The 20,637-nt window shown below is 37.8% G+C and overlaps 1 protein-coding gene across 2 annotated transcripts in view; it reads right to left on the minus strand.

The window, feature by feature from the left end:
• Positions 1–20,637, minus strand: part of colec12 (collectin sub-family member 12) — a 40,927-nt gene that overhangs the window by 3,075 nt on the left and 17,215 nt on the right. For both annotated transcript variants that reach the window (XM_067453601.1, XM_067453599.1), the window contains 4 exons: positions 11,690–11,812; positions 7,538–7,624; positions 5,695–6,738; positions 718–1,209 (listed from right to left, as the gene is read on the minus strand). In XM_067453601.1, the coding sequence (XP_067309702.1) occupies positions 718–1,209; positions 5,695–6,738; positions 7,538–7,624; positions 11,690–11,812 (1,746 nt within the window). The remainder of the gene's footprint in view (positions 1–717; positions 1,210–5,694; positions 6,739–7,537; positions 7,625–11,689; positions 11,813–20,637) is intronic.

Raw genomic sequence — 20,637 nt, forward strand, 5'->3', positions numbered from 1 at the left:
AAGGTTGTGCGTATTGTGGCTTCACAAATGCTTTGCTGCATACCTCGGTTGTAACGAGTGGTTATTTCAGTCAAAGTTGCTCTTCTATCAGCTTGAATCAGTCGGCCCATTCTCCTCTGACCTCTAGCATCAACAAGGCATTTTCACCCACAGGACTGCTGCATACTGGATGTTTTTCCCTTTTCACACCATTCTTTTTAAACCCTAGAAATGGTTGTGCGTGAAAATCCCAGTAACTGAGCAAGTAACTGTAAAAATACTCAGGCCGGCCCGTCTTGCACCAACAACCATGCCACGCTCAAAATTGCTTAAATCACCTTTCTTTCCCATTCTGACATTCAGTTTGGAGTACAGGAGATTGTCTTGACCAGGACCACACCCCTAAATGCATTGAAGCAACTGCCATGTGATTGGTTGATTAGATAATAGCATTAATGAGAAATTGAACAGGTGTTTCTAAAATCCTTTAGGTGAGTATATATGTGTGTGTGTGTGTGTGTGTGTGTGTGTGTGTGTGTGTGTGTGTGTGTGTGTGTGTGTGTGTATTTGTGTGTGTGTATATATATATATATATATATATATATATATACACACACATAATTATATATCATTTTAAAATCCACATTTATCCACATTACATAAAATTCGAATTACTTATTCTGTATAAACTATAAATTGCCTGTAAACAGTGAAAGAGAATATAAGAAAAGCTTGTACCTGGTGTACTTGTTGGGGGTGGCGCTACCTGGCGGTTGACAAAGCCTTGTGGATCTACCGGGGGCAAAACTACTGGTGCAGGAAGTCCTGGTAGTCCAGGAGGTCCAGGTGGGCCAATGGGGCCAACAGGCCCACGGGCTCCTTCCAGTCCTGCAGGACCAGCTGGCCCTCTGAGTCCCTGGGGCCCTTGTGGCCCAGAAGGACCTGGCTGACCATCTCTTCCAGGCAGACCAGTTGAACCGGGGTCCCCTTTGTCTCCTGAAGGCCCCGCCCTGCCCCCTGATCCTCGTGAACCCTTTGACCCAGGGCTTCCTCTTGATCCAGGTGGCCCTTTCAACCCTGGCACACCAGGAGGCCCTGTGGGACCCCTTTCTCCTTTAGGTCCAGCAATACCAGGTCCTCCTTTTTCACCACTTTCACCTTTCTGGCCAGTTTTGCCAGGCAGCCCCTGGGACCCTTTGTCTCCCCGGGGACCTCTCGGACCAGGAGGACCTGAAATGAACGACAAAGAAATGAACTTTCACTTCATTGTCTAAAAGCACAAAATGTTGGTGGTGAAAATGAGTTATTAGAATAGATTCAGAGATCCTGTCAAATCACTCATAGATTCAGCCTGATGACACGCCACATGATCACAAAGCCATATTTTGGTTGTATATTATAGCTCCAAATATCCTAATAACATTAGCATTAATTTGCTTGTCTAGCTAAGACTAGTATCGAGATCAAATCCTAGATCCTTAAAATCAGAAGTAAGGTGTGGAGTAAAATTACTCTGGTCTATAACGATCAAATCCACATTTTGTTTCGGCCCAAACTAAATCATTTGAGTTTTATCATCATTTAGGTACATATAGTTGTTTATGAGCCAAACTTTTAGTTCATGAAGACAAGCCACCAGTCAGTCTCCTAATGGCAGAGTTATCATTATGTTTTCTTGTAGAGTTGGTATCATCAGCATAGAAAGAGTACGATACACCAAGGTTATTATAGTTTTGCTTTTTGAAATTAGTTTTTATTTGAGTATCGTTTTCAATTTTGCTACAAATTTCAGTTTAGTTTTAGTTAGTTTTACAAATGGTTTTGCTAGTTTTAGTTTAGTTTTTATTTTGCAAATACATTTCTATTTAGTTTTTATTTATTTAGTTTCAGTTTTAGTTTTAGTAATTATAGTTTAGCAGAGTTACCATAATGAAGTGTAGAGACCAAATCAAGGTTTTTAATTTCAGCAAAGTTTAATGTTTGCACAGACTAGAGTTTAATCTTACTAAACATCCTTAAGTGAAATAACTTGATAAACAAGCATTATTGTTTATACTCAGGACGGTCTTACAAAACATGCATAAAGTTGGGTCTTCACCTTTGAGCAAAAAAACTTGAGTCAAACTATGACCTATACAAACAACGATCTGGAGATTAAAAATGAAATAAATTATATTTTGATATTAAAAAATTATATTTGATATTTTTGACATAGGCTAATATTCAGAGGATGTATCTTAAAGAATAAAATCAATACAACGTAAAAAAATATAAAAGTAAAAATTATAAATTCCAGACAAACTCATTCATAACAAAGATGAAATTTTGTTAAACAACTAAAAGCTTATTTTAATTTCTTCAGTAGTACAATGTAGACTAGCAGTGTAAGACCACAGCTAAAGTCATCTGAATACAGCCAACACACACTGTTGTGCTCTGTGTGTTGTGCTATAATTGTAAAGGGGACCAATGTCTTCACTTATCTAGTAAAATATTATGATAACTGACTAGTGAGGACATTTGACTGGTCCTCACTAGTTAAAAAGGCTTATAAATCGGCCAAAACATGTTTTTTTTAAATCTATTGTTTCGCACATTCTTGTGATGGGTAGGCTTAGGGATAGGGGTTGGGTTAGGGGATATAAAATATCATTAACCTGATCACCTGATAAAATCAATGGAAGTCCATGTAATGTCCTCACTTATATAGTGAAACAAACACGTGTGTGTGTGTGTCCTGTATTCCCTACTTTGTGGGGAAATGTCTCTACACAGATAATAATATTAGTAGTAGTAAATGATTATGATAACATCTTTGAGCCTGTCAATATTATGCAAACATGAAATCTCAAATGCACAGTAGCCTAGTACTTGCTACTATAGTTGCTGACTTTTGTGCCTGCATCTCTCGTTGAGTTAAAAGAAGTTAAAAGAAGTTCAACGTGCGTCGCATTACCTTGTGTTATTTCCCATTTCACTGCCACGGACGCATTGATTCTTTGTGAACTGCCGTTTAGGACTGGACTAGCGATGTGTTGCCTGTCTGCACGCGTCCGTCACAGGACAGCGGTTAATCTCCTCCTCAGATCACTTCACGCGCATTAGCGCAATATACAGACACTCCCTCAACCGTCACAGTCAGATTCTCCACCACATTAAAGAGAGCTTATTAATAACGAAAAATATTTATTTTTGCTAATTATTATTTTATTTCAGTTAGTTTTTTAGTAGGAGTAGTTAGTTTCGTTTAGTTTTAGTTTTTTATTTATTCAGATTTTTTAATTTTATTTCAGTTTACGAAAATGTTTTTTGACCAATAGTTTTAGTCTTAGTTTCAGTTTTCGTTTACGAAAATAACCTTGCGATACACCATCTACTATATTTACTCAATAGGTAGTATATAAAAGGAAATTAGTTTCAGTATTATGTATCAGTAAATGTTAAAATTAATTTGTTAGTTCATGTTAACTAATTGAACCTTATTGTAAAGGGTTATCTCTATTTATAACATAAAATAATATTTTAAAATATTTTATACAGACTACTTGATTCTGTATTCAGAATTGTATATATTTTATTAGATTTATTATGAAACCTTCATTAGGTTGTCTTAATCAGTTCGAATCAAATCAAATCCCAACATTTGTACTACAAGAAATTCTGTATGTTTTTGTTTGTATTTGAATATTTAGTAATAAATATGTAATACTGTCATTTATTTGAATAAATAATAATTGTATTGTTGTAATATAATTGTAATAATTGTTTCAATGATAATTGTATCATAGTTATGCTCGATTTTTATTATTAAACAAAAACATTTGAGCTGTTTCAGCAATTTAATTCTTCAAGATGGCAACGTGTTTGAGAAATGCTGTAATACAGCGGTCGCAACACTGAAAAAAATGAATTTTTTACTTAGTATTTTTGTCTCGTTTCTAGTCAAAATTTCTAAAAAAAATTCGTACATTAAGAAACATTTACTAGACAAGTAAAAATTCTTGTATTATTTTGGGAGAAAATTACTCAAAATTAAGAGAGTTTTATCTTAAAATAAGAAATAACATTTTTTAACAAATAAAAGATTATCAGCGGTCGGCAACCTAGGACAGGGGTTTTCAAACCTTACGATGCCAAGGAACCCAAATATGATGCACCTTTATGGGGGACCCCCTTAAATCCATCTATATATTTTTTTGTATGAAAAAACATTTAAACTATTAGATAAATAGTATGACATTTTAAATACAACATTGTTTTCAAATTTAAATTGGATATACTTAATGTTGGACGTATAAACCTGAAGAAGGTGTTCAATTAAAAATTACTTGTATAAGCAACTTTCACAATAAAAATATGTACTGGTAAGCAGCTTGCATACCGCATTAAGAATTCTGCTCTACGAACCCAAGTGAGCATGATAAAGGGGACTATAGTGAGAAAAAATCACTAGCAAGATACAAAGCAAACATACAATTCTGAAAGGTTTGTATATGGCAAACAAGGTGAGAAACGTTTAGAAATTAAACAGTTAGATTGGTCAGTAGACTTTATCCATTTTTGCTTTATCTTTTAATTATCTAAACATTTTCTGAGGACCCCTTAGAACCTTCTGGAGGACCCCTGGGGGTCCCCGGACCCCAGTTTGAAAACCCCTGACCTAGGACATACGGAGGGATAATCCCAGAAGGTCACGTGGATGGTTTGTCGGATCTGCGCGCTAGCTCAGGTTATAATCTGGTTTAATAGTATTTGAAGCTCCTCCTAACTTAATAAAAGGGCTGTGTGACTATGAGGAATGATTACCTCAAAATGTACGTCCGTTTGTAAGTTTGTGTGAAATACATACTCCTCTTTAGCTATTGTCATGTGCCAGTTATTATCTCTCCCTGTGCTAATGTTGGCACATGTGCCATAGGCCAGGGGTTTTCAAACTTTTTGTGTGTGTGGACCACTATTTGTAATCAAAAAATTTTGCGGACCACCTCATAACACATAATAAAATATGTCTACACACAGTCCTGCCTGAATCAATCCGCACCTCTAAATAGGCTTACTAGCACTAAAACTATAACTAGTCATCACATCAGTACAACAGGCTTGTTAAAGTAAAGTTTACTGCACACAACGGCTGCCACATATTTAATTTATTTATTTACTCAAGCGCCCTAATGCTAAATAGCTTTCACGGTATTTTCTCTTCACTCTTCTTTTCTTTGTTTTTTTATGACGAATCTGGCTCATAGATGCACCCGACTCACTGTCAATCTCTTCATTTTTTGTAACTTCCGCCGCTTTCTCTTTTCTCTTCAGAGAACCCGTTGCTATCCACCGATCCATAACGGCACTGAACTTGAACGTCACAGCTGAGCGCCACTAGGCCTTTTTAGTACAATAACACAATAACGCACAATAACTTGACAATTTAATACAAATTTTATATCAGTATAGGCCTAAATATTATTTTTACTTTTTATTTTTTATGGGAATTTCCTGGTAAAATTAAGGTAAAAAAATATTATTTTATTTTATTTAGCCTTTCCACGGACCACCTGCAGTACCCTCATGGACCACTAGTGGTCTGCAGACCACAGTTTGGGAATGACTGCTATAGGCTACTGTTGCCGACCCCTGGTGTAATATTTTGTATAATAATAAGAAAAAAATATACAAAGCAGTTTTTATTAAATGTTAGCCTATCGCCTCAGCTCTTACCCTGGAGGATAGTGAAGTTTGTGATGAGCTGCGAGTGTTTGCTGTCGACCAGTTTCATTTCCTCCATGACTATAGATAGGCTGCCGACCTCTTTGTCGAGCCTGACAGCGAGTTCCTCCTGCTGGGCTTTGAGCTCTGTGCTGTCTGCCTTAGTTTCTGCCACACTGTTGTTCAGCCCCAGAAGGAGGTCCGAATGCCGGGTCACCGTCTCAGCGCAGGTGCGCAGACCATTCAGATCCATGCTGATCGCTCCGAGCAGCTGCGTGGTAAAGCTAACGTTCCCTGTAATGCGGTCCATTTCCCCCTCATTGCGGTCAATACGTGCCTCTAGAGCATCGAACTTCATGGAAGTGGCGTTGTCGTGATCTCGCTGCTGGTCCATAAGTTCACGCAGGCTCTGGTCGTGGCCGTCTGTGATGACCGAGGCGTTCTGTACCTGCTCTGAAAGCGTGTTCAGGTGAGAGTTCATGTCCTCCAGAGAGTCACTGTTAGAGCGAGTCAGTGCAGAATTATTTGCAGCTAAGGCTTGGAGGTTCTGCACTTTCTCCCTCAGCCAGTCGGCATCCGCTTTGGTCTGCCTGGCCACTTGCTGAAGGCTCTGATAGTCATTCTTAAGCTTCTGGACAGCCTGACTAGTGTCCTCAACTGACCTCTGGAGGGTGCTGATGAGGGTCCTCTGCTGGGTCTGGGTGAAGTTTAGAGTGCTGATGCTGTGAGTGTTTCGTCCCTGTTCGTTCGCATGCACCTGAAGATCGGTCTGAAGCCGCACCGTGTCGGTCTTCAGTCTGTCGATCAAGCTGCTGTATGAGTTTAAGGTGCGGTTTACTTTGCTGATGACGTTGGCGTTGCTCTCCAGCAGATCTCGCAGTGAGAGGTGTCCGCTCTGCATGTCCTCGCCGGCTAGCTGTAGCTCATCCAGAACAGCTCTATTGCTAGAAGCCTTCACTGCAACGTCGCTGAGCTGCTTCTGCAAGGACTGAATTGCTGACTTGAATGTGAGGAGCTCACTGGTGGCGTTCTCCGACTTCTCTCCTGTTTGATCATCTGCACATCAAATACAGACATTCATTAGATAAAAAAATTAATTCAGAGCAGCTGAGTCAATGATGTATAAGTGTCCATTATAAATATTTAATGATTCATTTCATTTAATATTTAATGGCTGCTCTTAAGGAATTTTAATGACTGGTAATCATCAAGTAAAAAGTAATACCATCATTTCTTAAAAAAAAAAAAAAAAAAAAAAAAAAAAAAAAAAAATTATATATATATATATATATATATATATATATATATATATATATATATATATATATATATATATATATATATAATATTACATACATAGTTTTCAGTATTTTCAAGATAATTATTTTCCAAATATTATTAATTATTAATTAATAATTAAGTCACACAACATTCAATAATACAACCTATACTAGCATTACCCTGTCATAAAAGGTCCCACCTTGTGACTTTGATTTTTTTGAGAAAAGTTTATCAAATATAAGCAGATTTGAAAAAACTAAAAAATGAAATAATAATAATAAATACATAAATAATAATGGAATATAGTAAACTAACTAAGGTTTTAGTTTAAACAATTTAATTTTGATAATGAGTTTTTTTTTCTTCATTATAATATTAGTGCAGTTGTATCACCATCATTGTTTTTGACATAATATAAAAATAAAAATAAATTAAAAAATCATTTAAAAACACGCCCATTAGAAAATGGTGTATTCAAATCATTGATCGTTCAAAATGCATTAAAATTAGGATGGAAAAATGAAGCCAGTTATGAGATATCTATTGGGCAACCTCTCAGGTCTACTGGACTTACCAAGTTTCTTGAGGTCTGTCTCAACAGCCATGATTTTCCCTCCATAATTCTCCATACCTTCTGTTACATTATCCATCCTTTGGACAACTGTGGGACACACATTACACATGCCAGTCAAACCTTGTCTGTAATATGGACTACAAGTGTACTATAAATCCTGAAGTATGCGCAGGCTGCTTGAGACTAATCTCTGAGGTTTCCTTCAAAATGCTGATCGTTTTGACCCGTCTGGACATGATTCAACATTTTTAACTTGTCCAGTGCACATGCATAAATATACAACATACATTCCACACATAGAGTCATGCAGGAAATACATGACACTTCATTTCCTCTGGAATTTGGAATGGATTGAGGAGTCTTTATCTGAGCATCTTTGAGTCTTGCTGGCACCACTATAGATATTCAAGGACAGATTTTGGTCTTGTACAATAATGAAACCCCAGTGTTGGATGCCTAAGGGCTGAAATGTTAATATAACCTGCCATAACCAGAGCATTTATGTACAGTACTTGATTCTAGAGTGCTCACATGCACCACTAGAGGGCGCTTTGACTATGCATTCTCTTTTAGTAAGAGGTATATGATTAAAATACAAACTGTCACATTCATCTTTCTCTTTCCGTTCCGGTCAGAGTGTGATCTTAGAGTCTATTATGACAAAGTCCCTGAATGGCTTCAAATCCCCCTGTTGATCTCAGTGTTTATCCCATTGAATATCTCACTGGCGGTCAAACATGAATGAAAAAATAAAGTCATCATGTTTGCTCTCCAGTGTATTTGCTATCACTGTTTTCAACTCGTGTTTCATTCAGACATGGAGCACTCAGCTATTCGCTGCCAGCAAACCCAAACACATCAAAGATCTTGGGTGTTAGCATTCCTGACTGTGCTTGTGTAATCAAACACACACAAAAATATATATGCTGTGGGGAAAAACAAAACATGGAGGTCCATTTCAAAGGCTTCTTGGTCATTTTCACACTGGGAGTCTGTCAGCGTGAGGTCAACACTGCCAGTTCCTCCTCTCAGTCTCCTGCCCTCCTTCTCTCTCCCTCTCTTCTTTATTTCTTTCTTGTATGAGCCATGTTATTTTTTTAATGAGGTTTAGTAGAATGGTTAGCTGTATTAGGACTCAATTTAAATATGTACCAAAGACCTTTAAGAACCTAACTGGACTGAATCTGAGCATGCAGTTAAAAACGCTTGTTTATATCAGGCAGACGGTTTAGGAGTGATAGTGAATAAGCATGAAGTGACCAGATTCACTCTGGCACTGCCAACGAAGGAAACATGAACTGTATTCAGAATGCCACAAAGTCCCTGTCAATCAACCTGTGGGTTTCGGGACAACAAATTGCAGCTAAGGCATAAAATCTCGTCTGGAGCAGGTCTGCAGTGAGACACGCTGCTTTACATGGTCTTCTCATCTGGTTGGCATTAGTGCTTTAGAGAACCAGAGGACACATATGGACTTAATGGACACATGATCTGGACAATCAGATCACATTCTTTGAAAGGTAAACAAGCAAGGAGACATTTTCAAGTAGAGAGTTGGGGTGATTTGTAGAAGATACACTCAAAGATATTAGTGAATGAGTGTAAACTATACTGGTAGTCTTATTTTACTATTATTATATGATAATCATTTACATATTAATTGTATCCAAAGCGATAGATCTATCTATCTATCTATCTATCTATCTATCTATCTATCTATCTATCTATCTATCTATCTATCTATCTATCTATCTATCTATCTATCTATCTATCTATCTATCTATCCATCCATCCATCCATCCATCCATCCATCCATCCATCCATCCATCCATCCATCCATCGGTTGGTGTCACAGATTCTTTCTACACAATGTTTAGATATAATACATGCAACACAACACAATTCTACAAAAATAAATGTACTTTATAAACATAAATGAGTAAGTACACATATGTACTGATGTAGCTGCTGCTGTTTAGGATTGTGATGTTCCCTCATGCTCAAAAATGGTGAAAAAACCTGACTCGCAGTCTCCACTCTAATTCAGAGCTGTTCTATCAGGTTGAGCTCAGGACTCTGTGCAGGCCAGTCAAGTTCCTCCACACCCTGTCACTCATTCATGTCTTTCTGGACCTTGCTTTGTGCACTGGTGCGCAGTCATGTTGGAACCAAAGGGGACAATCCCCAAACTGTTCCCACTAAGTTAGGAGCATGAAATTGTCCAAAATGTCTTGGAATGTTGTAGCAATAAGTGTTCCTTTCACTAGAACTAAGGGGCCAAGCATAACCCCTGAAAAACAACCCCCACACCATAACCCCCCTCCACCAAACTTTACACTTGGCTCAATGCAATCAGACAATTACTGTTCTCATGGCAACTGCCAAACCTAGCCTCGTCCATCAGATTGCCAGACAGAGAAGTGTGATTGGTCACTCCAGAGAATACGTCTTCAATTCTCTAGAGTCCATTGGCGGTGTGCTTTACTCCACTGCATCCCACGCTTTGTATTGCACTTGGTGATGTAAGGCTTGGATGAGCTGCTCGGCCATGGAAACCCATTCCATGAAGCTCTCTACACACTGTTCTTGAGCTAATCTGAAGGCCACATGAAGTTTGGAGGTCTGTAGCTATTGACTCTGCATAAAGTTGGTGACTTCTGTGCACTGTGTGCCTAAGCATGCGCTGACCCCGCTCTGTGATTTTACGTGGCCTAACCCTTCGTTGCTCTGTTGTTGCTGTTCCCAAATGCTTCCACTTTTTTGGTATAATACCACTAACAGTTGACAGTGGAATATTTAGTATTGAGGAAATTTCAGGAATGGACTTTTTGCATGTGGCAACCTATCACGGTACCACGCTTGAGTTCTCTGAGCTCCTGAGAGCGACCCATTTTTTCACAAATGTTTGTAGAAGCTACTGCATGCCTAGTGCTTGATTTATACACCTGTGGCCATGAAAGGGATTGAAAACCTGAATTCAAGGATTTGAAGGGGGGCGCCAATACTTTTGGCCATATAGTGTATTTAGCATGTGTGTATGTGTTTGTTGCAATTTAACAAACATTCCAGAATTATTTATACAATATAACATGTCTGACATATTTTGATCACTGAATGGATCATTTTGCATGGGCTCACATGATGAAAGAATTTTAAAAGTTGTGATGAGTTTGACAGTTTCACTGAGAATCAACTCATCAGTTTTGATCAACAAGTGCATTCAGTCATTGTGCACATTCCCATTATTTTATTATTATTTTAATATTTACTAATACATTATTAAAATCAAAAGTTTTCTTTGTCGAAAAGAGGAACTGTTAGTATTAATGCACTATGAACAAACAACGAATGACTGTATTTACTGTAACATTAACAAAGATTGCTCACTGTTAGTTCACGTTAGTTAATACATTAAATAATGTTTAGAGATGATACATTACTGATAAGTGTTGCCAATTAGTTTAACATTAACTCTATTGACTTTAACTTATTTTATAATGCCTTATAATATTATCTCTTTTCTTCTCAAACATTCAATTAAAAAGATGCATACATTTGATCAGTTCATTTACTCTTGGGAAATAAGACCCGTTAGCACAGCTAGCTATATGAATGCTATAATTCTGACTAATATTACTTAAAAAAACAAAACTATATTCAAAAGCTAGATAAATATCTTTAATTTACCATGGCCTTCTGGAAGACAACAGTGTGCATTATCTTATCCTGATTTTTGGCACCAGACAAAATAAACTGTGATTCTCTGTTTCACAGTGCTCAGGTTTTCCCAGCTAATACAGAAAGCAGATGCCACTGCGATAGTCCGACTGACAATATTTGGAAAACTATCTTGTTTCTATGGTGCAATATGGTTGCCTTATGTCAGGACAAATAATAAAGTGAGCCAAAACTGAGTTCAAAACTGAACAGTAGAAATTACGGGGAATGTTAAATTAGGGCGCATTCTTGATACAGATTAGCTGGATATAAAAAAGTATAAACCCAATGAACCTAGATTTTCCAGGTTTCTGGTCTAAGCAACAGACAACATGAATTGTACTGTACTTTTGTTGATTTGCAGTCCTCAGCACATCTCACTCTAAAAGATGAATGGGAAGGTAAAAAAAAAACTTTGATGAGAGGACTTCCTACCTTTGTATCCCAGCACAGCCACAGCTATGGTGAGTAGTGCACAAAGCACATACAGAAGAGCAATTGCCACTCTCAGGGCCCAGTCATTTTTACATTTAGTGCATTCACTTCCCTCCTGGATACCTGCAACACAAAAGAAATGCTTTTCAGCATGATAAATACACACCCCTCAATCCCTCATTCTTAAATAACAACTCAAACTCAGAGAGGAACAATCAGGAAACTGCTTTTGGTTCACTCAAAAGTCATCTTCTTTTACTAACCCTAATGTTGTTCCATTACTTTTTTTTCTGCGTAACACAAAAGAAGATATTTTAAAGAATGTCTCAGTGTTTTTTGCTAATGTTGTTTTCAGAGGTGGATAGTAGTGTATTTTTACTTACTACTCAAGTACATTTTTCAGTTTTCAGTTTTTTAGGAAAACTTTTACTTCATTCCAAAGCATAATTTATAATGTCATACTTTTTACTTCACTATATTTCATAAATAAAAGTTGTTTTACCTTTAACTTTTAATTACATTAAACATATAGAACTTTCTTACTTGTACTCAAGTAGAAGTTTAATGACTTTTACTTTAGTAAAATATACAATACTACATTTTTAATGTAATTAAGTATTAAATGACATAGTTCAGTAAAAAGTAAAATATAATGTTTTGGTTTCCAGAGAAGAAGACTAATAAAGTACATAAACTGGAAAGTAAAAATACTTCACTACTGTCCACCTCTGGTTGTTTAGGACGCCATTGACTTTTACTGTATAAAGATAAATCTTTAAAATATCTTCTTTTGATATTTGCATATAGAAAGTAAATAATGACAGAATCTTTGTCAACAAACTTTTTTCTTGTGTTAGCATATCTTTGTAGTCTTTCTAATCATTACGTTTGAGAAAACATCTGAAACACCGTCAGGAAACTACTTGAAGAAAAAACAAATTCCAAGGGACAAACAACTATTTCAGCGATTTCACGCAAAGCAGCTTTCGAGATCACAGTGTTTCACCACATGATGGTGTGTGCGAATAACTGCGCCGCTGTTTGTTTTCAAGAGTCAAGCTGAAACTACACCATCGGGGGTTACTGCGGCCTGAGACCATGTGTCGTGCTTGTCCTGAACAAGAATGACTGATTTGTGTCAGTCTGGTTCAGATTATCATTGAGCCGAATTGTTTTCCCCTTCGATTTAGAGGGAACAAGCGGTCAACCATAAATAGTGTCCCACTAGGACAAACAGCAATTTTGAACAGTCCACAACCGGCTATGATGTCAGTTTCGCCACACGCTACATGTTTTTGAGTAAAGCGGACCCCTGTTGTGTTTAAGTTGAGGCTTTGCTAATAAACATGTCCACTATCTCCAAAAAAACTCCAGACATTCCACGAGGCTCACATCCTTGTTTGACTTATCAGCATATGGTCGGAGTGGCAGCCATGGCATCCAGGTCAGGCTAAAATGAAAGCCCCAGGAGAGAGCTGGGGGGTGGGCAGGTCGCTGAGGAGCTTGTCCTTAGACCCACACATCTGTGTAAACATCATGGCAGAGCGCCTCAAAGGGCCCTCCGAGCTATGGCCCCGGATGTAGGGGGGTTTACGTCGAGGGTTTGGTGAGGTGGTCTGTGCGGGGGAGATCAGAAGAGGCCTACCCAGCCTCACTCAACTATAATCAAACCGCACCATGTAAACAAGCAACATTACAGCCACTGGCTATGGGTCACTGGGGTGTGCAAAGAGAGAGAGAGAGAGAGAGAGAGAGAGAGAGAGAGAGAGAGAGAGAGAGAGAGAGAGAGAGAGAGAGAGAGAGAGAGAGAGAGAGAGAGAGAGAGAGAGAGAGAAAGAGAGAAGAAAGAAAACAATAAATGCATCACTTTTACATTGCTGTAGAGTGTTTATTGCTGTGTTTCTTTCACCTAATGAAAACTATTAACTAGAGATGGACAAATTGCTCCCGATTTACAGCACTGAAGCTATAGATTAACCACACAGCTTGCTTCTTTTTACACATGCTTTCACAATCAGGAAGGGAAAAGCTCATTTCACCGAATATGCTCTCACAGATAGCTGGAATTCCAAGACGGGACACTTACATGAGTGCGCTGAAACACCAGCATGTTTCATGCTTTTTATTCATTTTTTTATTTTTTATTTAATACATTCTGCAACTAATTTGATGTTTGGTTCTATTAAAGGGATTATTCAGCCAAAAAATAAAATTAGTCCATGCTTTACTTACCCTCAAGTCATCCTAGGTGTATATGACATTCTTCTTTTCAGACGAATACAATTTTATATGAAAAAAGTTTTGGCTAATCCCTGCTTTAAAATGGCAGTAATTTTTGCTTTATTTTTGAAGTCCATAAAAATGCCTCTGTCCATCAAATAACATGTTCCACATGGCTCCGGGGGTTAATAAAGGCCTTCTGAAGTGAACCAATGAGTTTGTGTAAGAAAAATAGATTTCTAAAACTTTTATTAAAAAAAGTTCCAGCCAATCTCCTTCCATGGAAACGTGTTAAAAGTGCCTTCTTGCAGTTCAAAATGCGTCCGCGACGTCTGACGAGCAGAACTGGTAGAGTAAGCCTTTTGAACTGCAGAGGCACTATTAACACCTTTTCCATAACTTGAATACGGAAGGCGAACGGCTGAAAACTTACTTTATAAAGTTTTTAATGGTTATTTGTCTTACACAATTGCATCGATTCACTTCAGAAGTCTTTATTATCCCCCCAGAGCCGTGTGGAGCACATTATTTGATGGACAGATGCATTTTTATGGACTTCAAAAACAGAAACAGCATTTACTGCCATTATAAAGCTTGGACTTCAGAATGTCTCTGAGCTTCTTTTATGCAAATCAAAAGCTTGCAACACAACCAGTGTAGTTCGATTCTGAAGAAATTCATTTTTTTCATTTATGTTTGTAAATATAAATGTTTTATGTTTTTTTATTTATTATTCAAATTATCATATGACAATAGAATTTGATTTTTAACTCAAAATATTTATTTCAGGGATAGTTCGATAGTTCTGTCATAATTTACTCACCCTCAAGTTGTTCCGAGTTTCTTTCTTCTGCTGAACCAAAAATAAGATATTTTGAAGAAGGTTTGTAATCAAACACAGTAGCCATTGACTTCCATAGTGGGAAAAAAGTCAACTGTCTGTTTACAATCATTCATCTAAATTTTTTATTTATTTTTTGTGTTGAATTTTTGGGTGATCTATTAGCCTGGATGCCAGTCGAACTCAGCCCCGCCCTTCTCGGGGGGTTTCTCCGGGAAAAAATGGTGTTTGGGGGGTAAATTGTGTGTTATTTTGGCAAGGTTGCCACTCATGGGTCTATTTATCACATAATAGTCACTTCAACCCGCGGACATAGAAAAACCCCCGCAGACTTGGCAACACAGTGCAGTTGAGTTCTGTTGACATTTGACAACTAACGTTATGCGTCGCTTCGTTGCTCTGATTGGTTGTAGGTCTGTCCAATTGAGGTCTTTCCTGGTTCGGTTGAAACACGCCCCATAATCACAGCCCAATGAGCATCAGACTCATATTCTGACTAGAATTCAGTATGACCACGTCAGGCTAGTGATCTATCCCTTTAAAGGTACAAAAACAATCGTTATTGGATCCTTTAAGGAACTTGTTCTATATAGGAATTTGAATCAGAATCCGTCTTTGTTCAGGATTCCCATGCATCTTTACTTAAAATGTTTTCTAGTTCAAACCTCTTACACATTTGCCAAACATATTAATGTACTCTATGTGGACCGTACATGACAACATTATCTATAAATATTCTGACAATGTTTGCAACTCACACACATGGAAAAACCTATAGGGAAAAGCAAACTGAGGCCCTGGAATAGATGACCATCGCTTCCCCTTTACTACAGGGCTTTAGGGAGGTTCTGGAAAGGGGCTAGTGTCTGTTTAAACAGGCCAGCAGTGACTGGTTCAGGTCCAGGAAATTCCCAATGAGAAGATAACTAGTCAAACAGTCCAAATGAAGTTATGTATAACACACAACAGCCGAATCCTACTGTATGGCAATGTACATTGGATGACTGCGTTCCTAGTCAGCACTTCAGAGTTTGAATTCTAAAGATCTTATGATGGATCATATTAAAAGTTGGAGAACAAAAGTGCTGCTTTAACTTAAACTGTGAGAGATGAGGTTGTTAAGCTGAGGCAGGAGAGAGAGAGAGAGAGAGGGAGAGAGAGAGAGAGAGAGACTGAGGCCTGCATCATGCCTGTGCAACAGCTGTGTTTCATTTAGACTCAGGAAGTCGCTCAAAGAAAATTCCTGTACTTCTCTTTTTTCTGTGTACCTGCTAGAAGACCCACTCACACTTGCCCAATGCAACAGAACACTTGTGATGGAAATTTCCATGGCAACAAAAATACATTTTTCCACACTAGACACAGAAAGTGGTCCATGTTTGAGTTGATTTCTGGGAATAAAATATAAGGGTGATTATTCAATTAGGGGATTTCTGTGCCTCTGAATGATTCAAAACATGCTCTTTCTAGTTGTATCATCCTAGTTTTAGTGTAAATTATATTACGTTTCTCTTTATTGAATTTTTCCTCATTTTTTTAAAGGGGTCCTATAATCCAATACAATAGAAGATGTAAAAGTCTATAATGTCCCCTGTGTGTGTGTGTGTGTGTGTGTGTGTGTGTGTGTGTGTGTGTGTGTGTGTGTGTGTGTGTGTGTGTGTGTGTGTGTGTGTGTGTGTGTGTGTGTGTGTGTGTGTGTGTGTGTGTGTGTGTGTGTGTGTGTGTGAAGTTTTAGCTCAAAATACCCCACAGAATTTTTTTTAGCGTGTTAAAATTGTTACTTTTTGAGGGTGTGTCATTTTTGTGTGTCCCTTTAAATGCAAATGAGCTTCTGCTGCCGGTCCCCTTTCAAAAAAGAGCTTCTGAAAGTTCTCACATCAGAAACTGTTCAGCCTTTCCTGTTTAAACCAGAGTTGGATAATGATGGAGAGACTCAACAGGACGTTTCTGAATGGTTAGTTGATGAATTGATGTACCTGATGTGGAATTAACTATCATTTCAGTCATTGATTAGCATATTCTGTCATGATAGTCTATAAATCACTCAAATGGGAACTGTTGTAAGATGCCTACAGAGCCAGAGAATATACAATGAGCAGGCATAACATTATGACCACCTTCCTAATATTTTGTTCATCCACCTTTTGTTCCCAAAACAGCCCTGAGGCATGGACCCCATTTGGTGCTGTGGCATCTGGCACCAAGATGTTAGCAGCAAAACCTTTAAGTCCTGTTTAAGTTGCGAGGTGGGGTGTCCATGGATCAGACATGTTTGTTTAGCACATCCCACAGATGCTCGATTGGATTGAGATCTGGGGAATTTGGAGGTAGTCAACACCTCAAACTCGCTGTTGTGCTCCTCAAACAATTCCTTAACCATTTTTGCTTTGTAGCAGAGCATTTTATCCTGCTGAAAGAGGCCAAACATTGCTCAAAGTATCACACTGCCTCCGCCAGCTCGCCTTCTTCCCATAGTGCATCCTGGTGCCATGTGTTCCCCAGATAAGCGACACACACTCACCGGGTGTGATGCTACATCCATGTGATGCAAAAGAAAAATTTGTTTAATCTGACCAGGCCACCTTCTTTCATTGCTCCGTGGTTCAGTTCTGATGCTCACGTGCCCACTTTTGACACTTTCAGCGGTGGACAGGGGCCAGTATGGCCACCCTGACTGGTCTCCAGCTATGCAGCCCCATATGCAAAAAACTGCAATGCATTGTGTTTTCTGACACCTTTCTATCAGAATCCTGCATTAACTTCTTGAGCAACTTCTTTGAGCTCCAGTAGCTCGTCTGTTTGATCGGACCACACGGCCAGCCTTCGCTCCCCACGTGCATCAATGAGTTTTGATAGATACTGGTAGATACTGACCACTGCAGACCGGGAACACCCCACAGGAGCTGTAGTTTTGGAGATGCTCTGACTCAGTCGTCTAGCCATCACAATTTGGAAAGTTTGAGCAGACTCCTAAATGTGCTTGACTACAACAACTATTCTTCGTCTCAACATGGCCTTTGTTGCGTGTTCCTGGGGCCAGCGTATATTTTAGGGTTAGTCATGTCACTAACCCGTGATTAAGCTTGATGTAGTTCCTACCTGCATAGCCGTTGTCGTCCTTAAAAATTGGTTTCTTTAAAAGAAAATATCTCCTTTTGCTTTAAACTTTTAGCGTTGTAACTTTGCAGATAGCAACATAATACACAAATGTGTGTAATCATAATCAGCCAACCCTTAAAGTATACTGAAATGCTTAATATGTCATCATTTATCTATTTTTGAGCTGTCCACTACCTAGACTCCCCCCCCCCCCATAAAAGTTATGCATTGTTTCTAAACAACCTAAAAAAATAAGATTCAATATATCTGGTATGTACAGTATGTGTACAGATTGTTTTATCTTACATCAAAAATAGCTAGCTATTATACCTAATAAAGGGATCATTATTGCTATCACACTAAGCATATTGCAAGCACCTATTAAATTTGGAAATTATCACACCCTTATTTTATCTAGAACAATGAGATAAATGTAGTTAAACGAGTATTTAAAAGTGAGAAATCACCCAAGATCTCCGAAGGTTATCTCACATAACAATCTTTTTTTAATAAAAATGTGCTTGCACATTTACTGTGGGTGGCTGATTTATAATTATGTTTAATGATTCCTTCCTTAGCATTCAAATATTTGAGCTATTGCGACCTACAGTTTGAAAGCTAATGAAGAGTTAAAGATATTAACCAAAAATCTGAGGAATGAAATCCTCAGGGTCCAATCAGAGTCCAGGCATTTGAGAAAAACAATTATTTTGTCATTTGATAATAATTATAGCCTTATCTGAATGATCTGCATGCAACAAATGTGCAAAAGCTGTGCTAATAAAATATTTCTTCACATTATTTCACTTAAGCAGTGCCTCTACTGATTTCATGTTGGCCATCGTTTTGTGACCGGACACATCTTAAAGACCAGAAGTACGAAATGTTTAAACAGAATGGATTGGCAGCCCTGAAAGAAACATGGTCAACTAGCAAAAACAGACAGTGAGTCTCTGAAGATGGAGAGGAAACCAACTCTTGCTGTATGTTATTGCGGTTTATTTCAACATAAGAAGAACAATGAGTTTCATTATGTTAAATATATACTGCATCTATGTGGCCACTGCTAACATCTGGAATCATCACTCACAGCAAGACTCCAATAAAATACTATTTGCATGCAATTCTTTTCAGTTGTGTAGCATCAGAAATAGCTAATTTTGTGTATCTGGTGAACATCTCTGGATCCAATCACCAAGCGTCCCTCATTAAAAGCCCCCTCTCTGGAATGTTAACAAGTAAACGCTCTAAAAAGGGGGTATAACTACAGAGACAAATTACTACACCATTATGTTTATAAACCTCTGAACTGTACTGCTCCACACCACTAGCATGCATCAACATTTTTGACAGCAAACAGGTTTATAACACTTTAAATGGGCACAACCATCTGGAGCTTATTAAAGAAAAAAAAGAGGAGGAGGGGGAATCAAAGGGTGCAAGAGAACATTTGATACATCATCCCTCCATGCCAAAGACTGAAGAACAAACATCTAAAATGTCAGCTCAGCTTACAGTTTGGATGCAAGGAATGCTTTCCTCAAAGAACCCTTTATATGACTGATTTTTAAATACATAGGAAGTGAATTGTATTGCATATTTTAGCAATTGTGTTAACTTGAACATACCACAAAATCTGGTGTATCCGTGTGGAACAGGTTTGGAGCAATAGCATTTTAATTGAGCAAGTAGATTCATGAGATCGAGTCTTCATGAAAAATCATGCCTTGAAATGACTAACAATTCAGGTCATAATTCCTCTGTATATTGTTATGCACTTATCACGGTTGGGCTACGACATGAAGCCTTTGTTCACATGTTTACTTGTCTCTGCTCAAATTTATTCAGACACATGCAGTTTTGATACAAACAAATCAACAGCAAGAAATTTAAAGAACGTCTTTGTAAAGTTTCTGGAACAGTTTTTTTTTTTATGACATCAGAAACAAAATAAAGGCAGAAATAGGAATAAATCCTCTCTGGAGTTCAGAGAGAGGCAATAAAGTCTTTCCTAAGACATTGGCAAAGTCACTGGGACACGTGTGGGCTGTTTTCAGCTCCAATTATTTCCTTATGTGATCAAGGCCATGTGCAGTTCTAGAAATCCAGTGAGACTCTGAAAGAATGAGAGCTAGCGATTGTGAAAAGCAGCTTCTCAACGGTCATTCAAGATAAAATAAACATATTTTGTTCTTGCATATTAGAATGGAATTATTGAGAAAAAACTCGATTGGGCATCCATATGTTGAGTCCTGGAAATCATACTGTATTACTGTACAAACACAATGTCGAATAAAGCACAACCTTAAGAGGAAATCATAAAAAAGGATGTATGGAAAATGTGTGGAGACAAAAACAAAGATAATTCACAGCCAGCTAGACAGGCAGATCCCACTCAGAATGGGAGACAGGAAATCAAAATCCGAAGCCAAGAGCCTCTGGCTAATGAGCTAAAAGAGAGATTCTGCTCTTCATATTGGTCTATTGCACTAAATAAATGCAAATATCCATTATTTAAAAAAAAAATTGGTTTAACAGTATTATGCTATTATGCTTATAACATTATATGAAGTTATTCATGATATGCTCTTCTTTTTATGTAATGTAATTTCTGCCTTGGTGATGAAGGCAGAACATTTCATTAAAAAACTATTTGGCTTTAAAGCATGCAGAATGTTGCAACTTTTTCTTGGCAATGACTTGAGTGAAGTGACACAAGGTTATCTTGTTCTTATTCCACACACAATATGTCATTTTTATTGTTGTTGTTTTTAACTGCACAATATAA

The sequence above is a fragment of the Pseudorasbora parva genome, chromosome 9, assembly GCF_024679245.1.
Source record: "Pseudorasbora parva isolate DD20220531a chromosome 9, ASM2467924v1, whole genome shotgun sequence".
Taxonomy (NCBI): domain Eukaryota; kingdom Metazoa; phylum Chordata; class Actinopteri; order Cypriniformes; family Gobionidae; genus Pseudorasbora; species Pseudorasbora parva.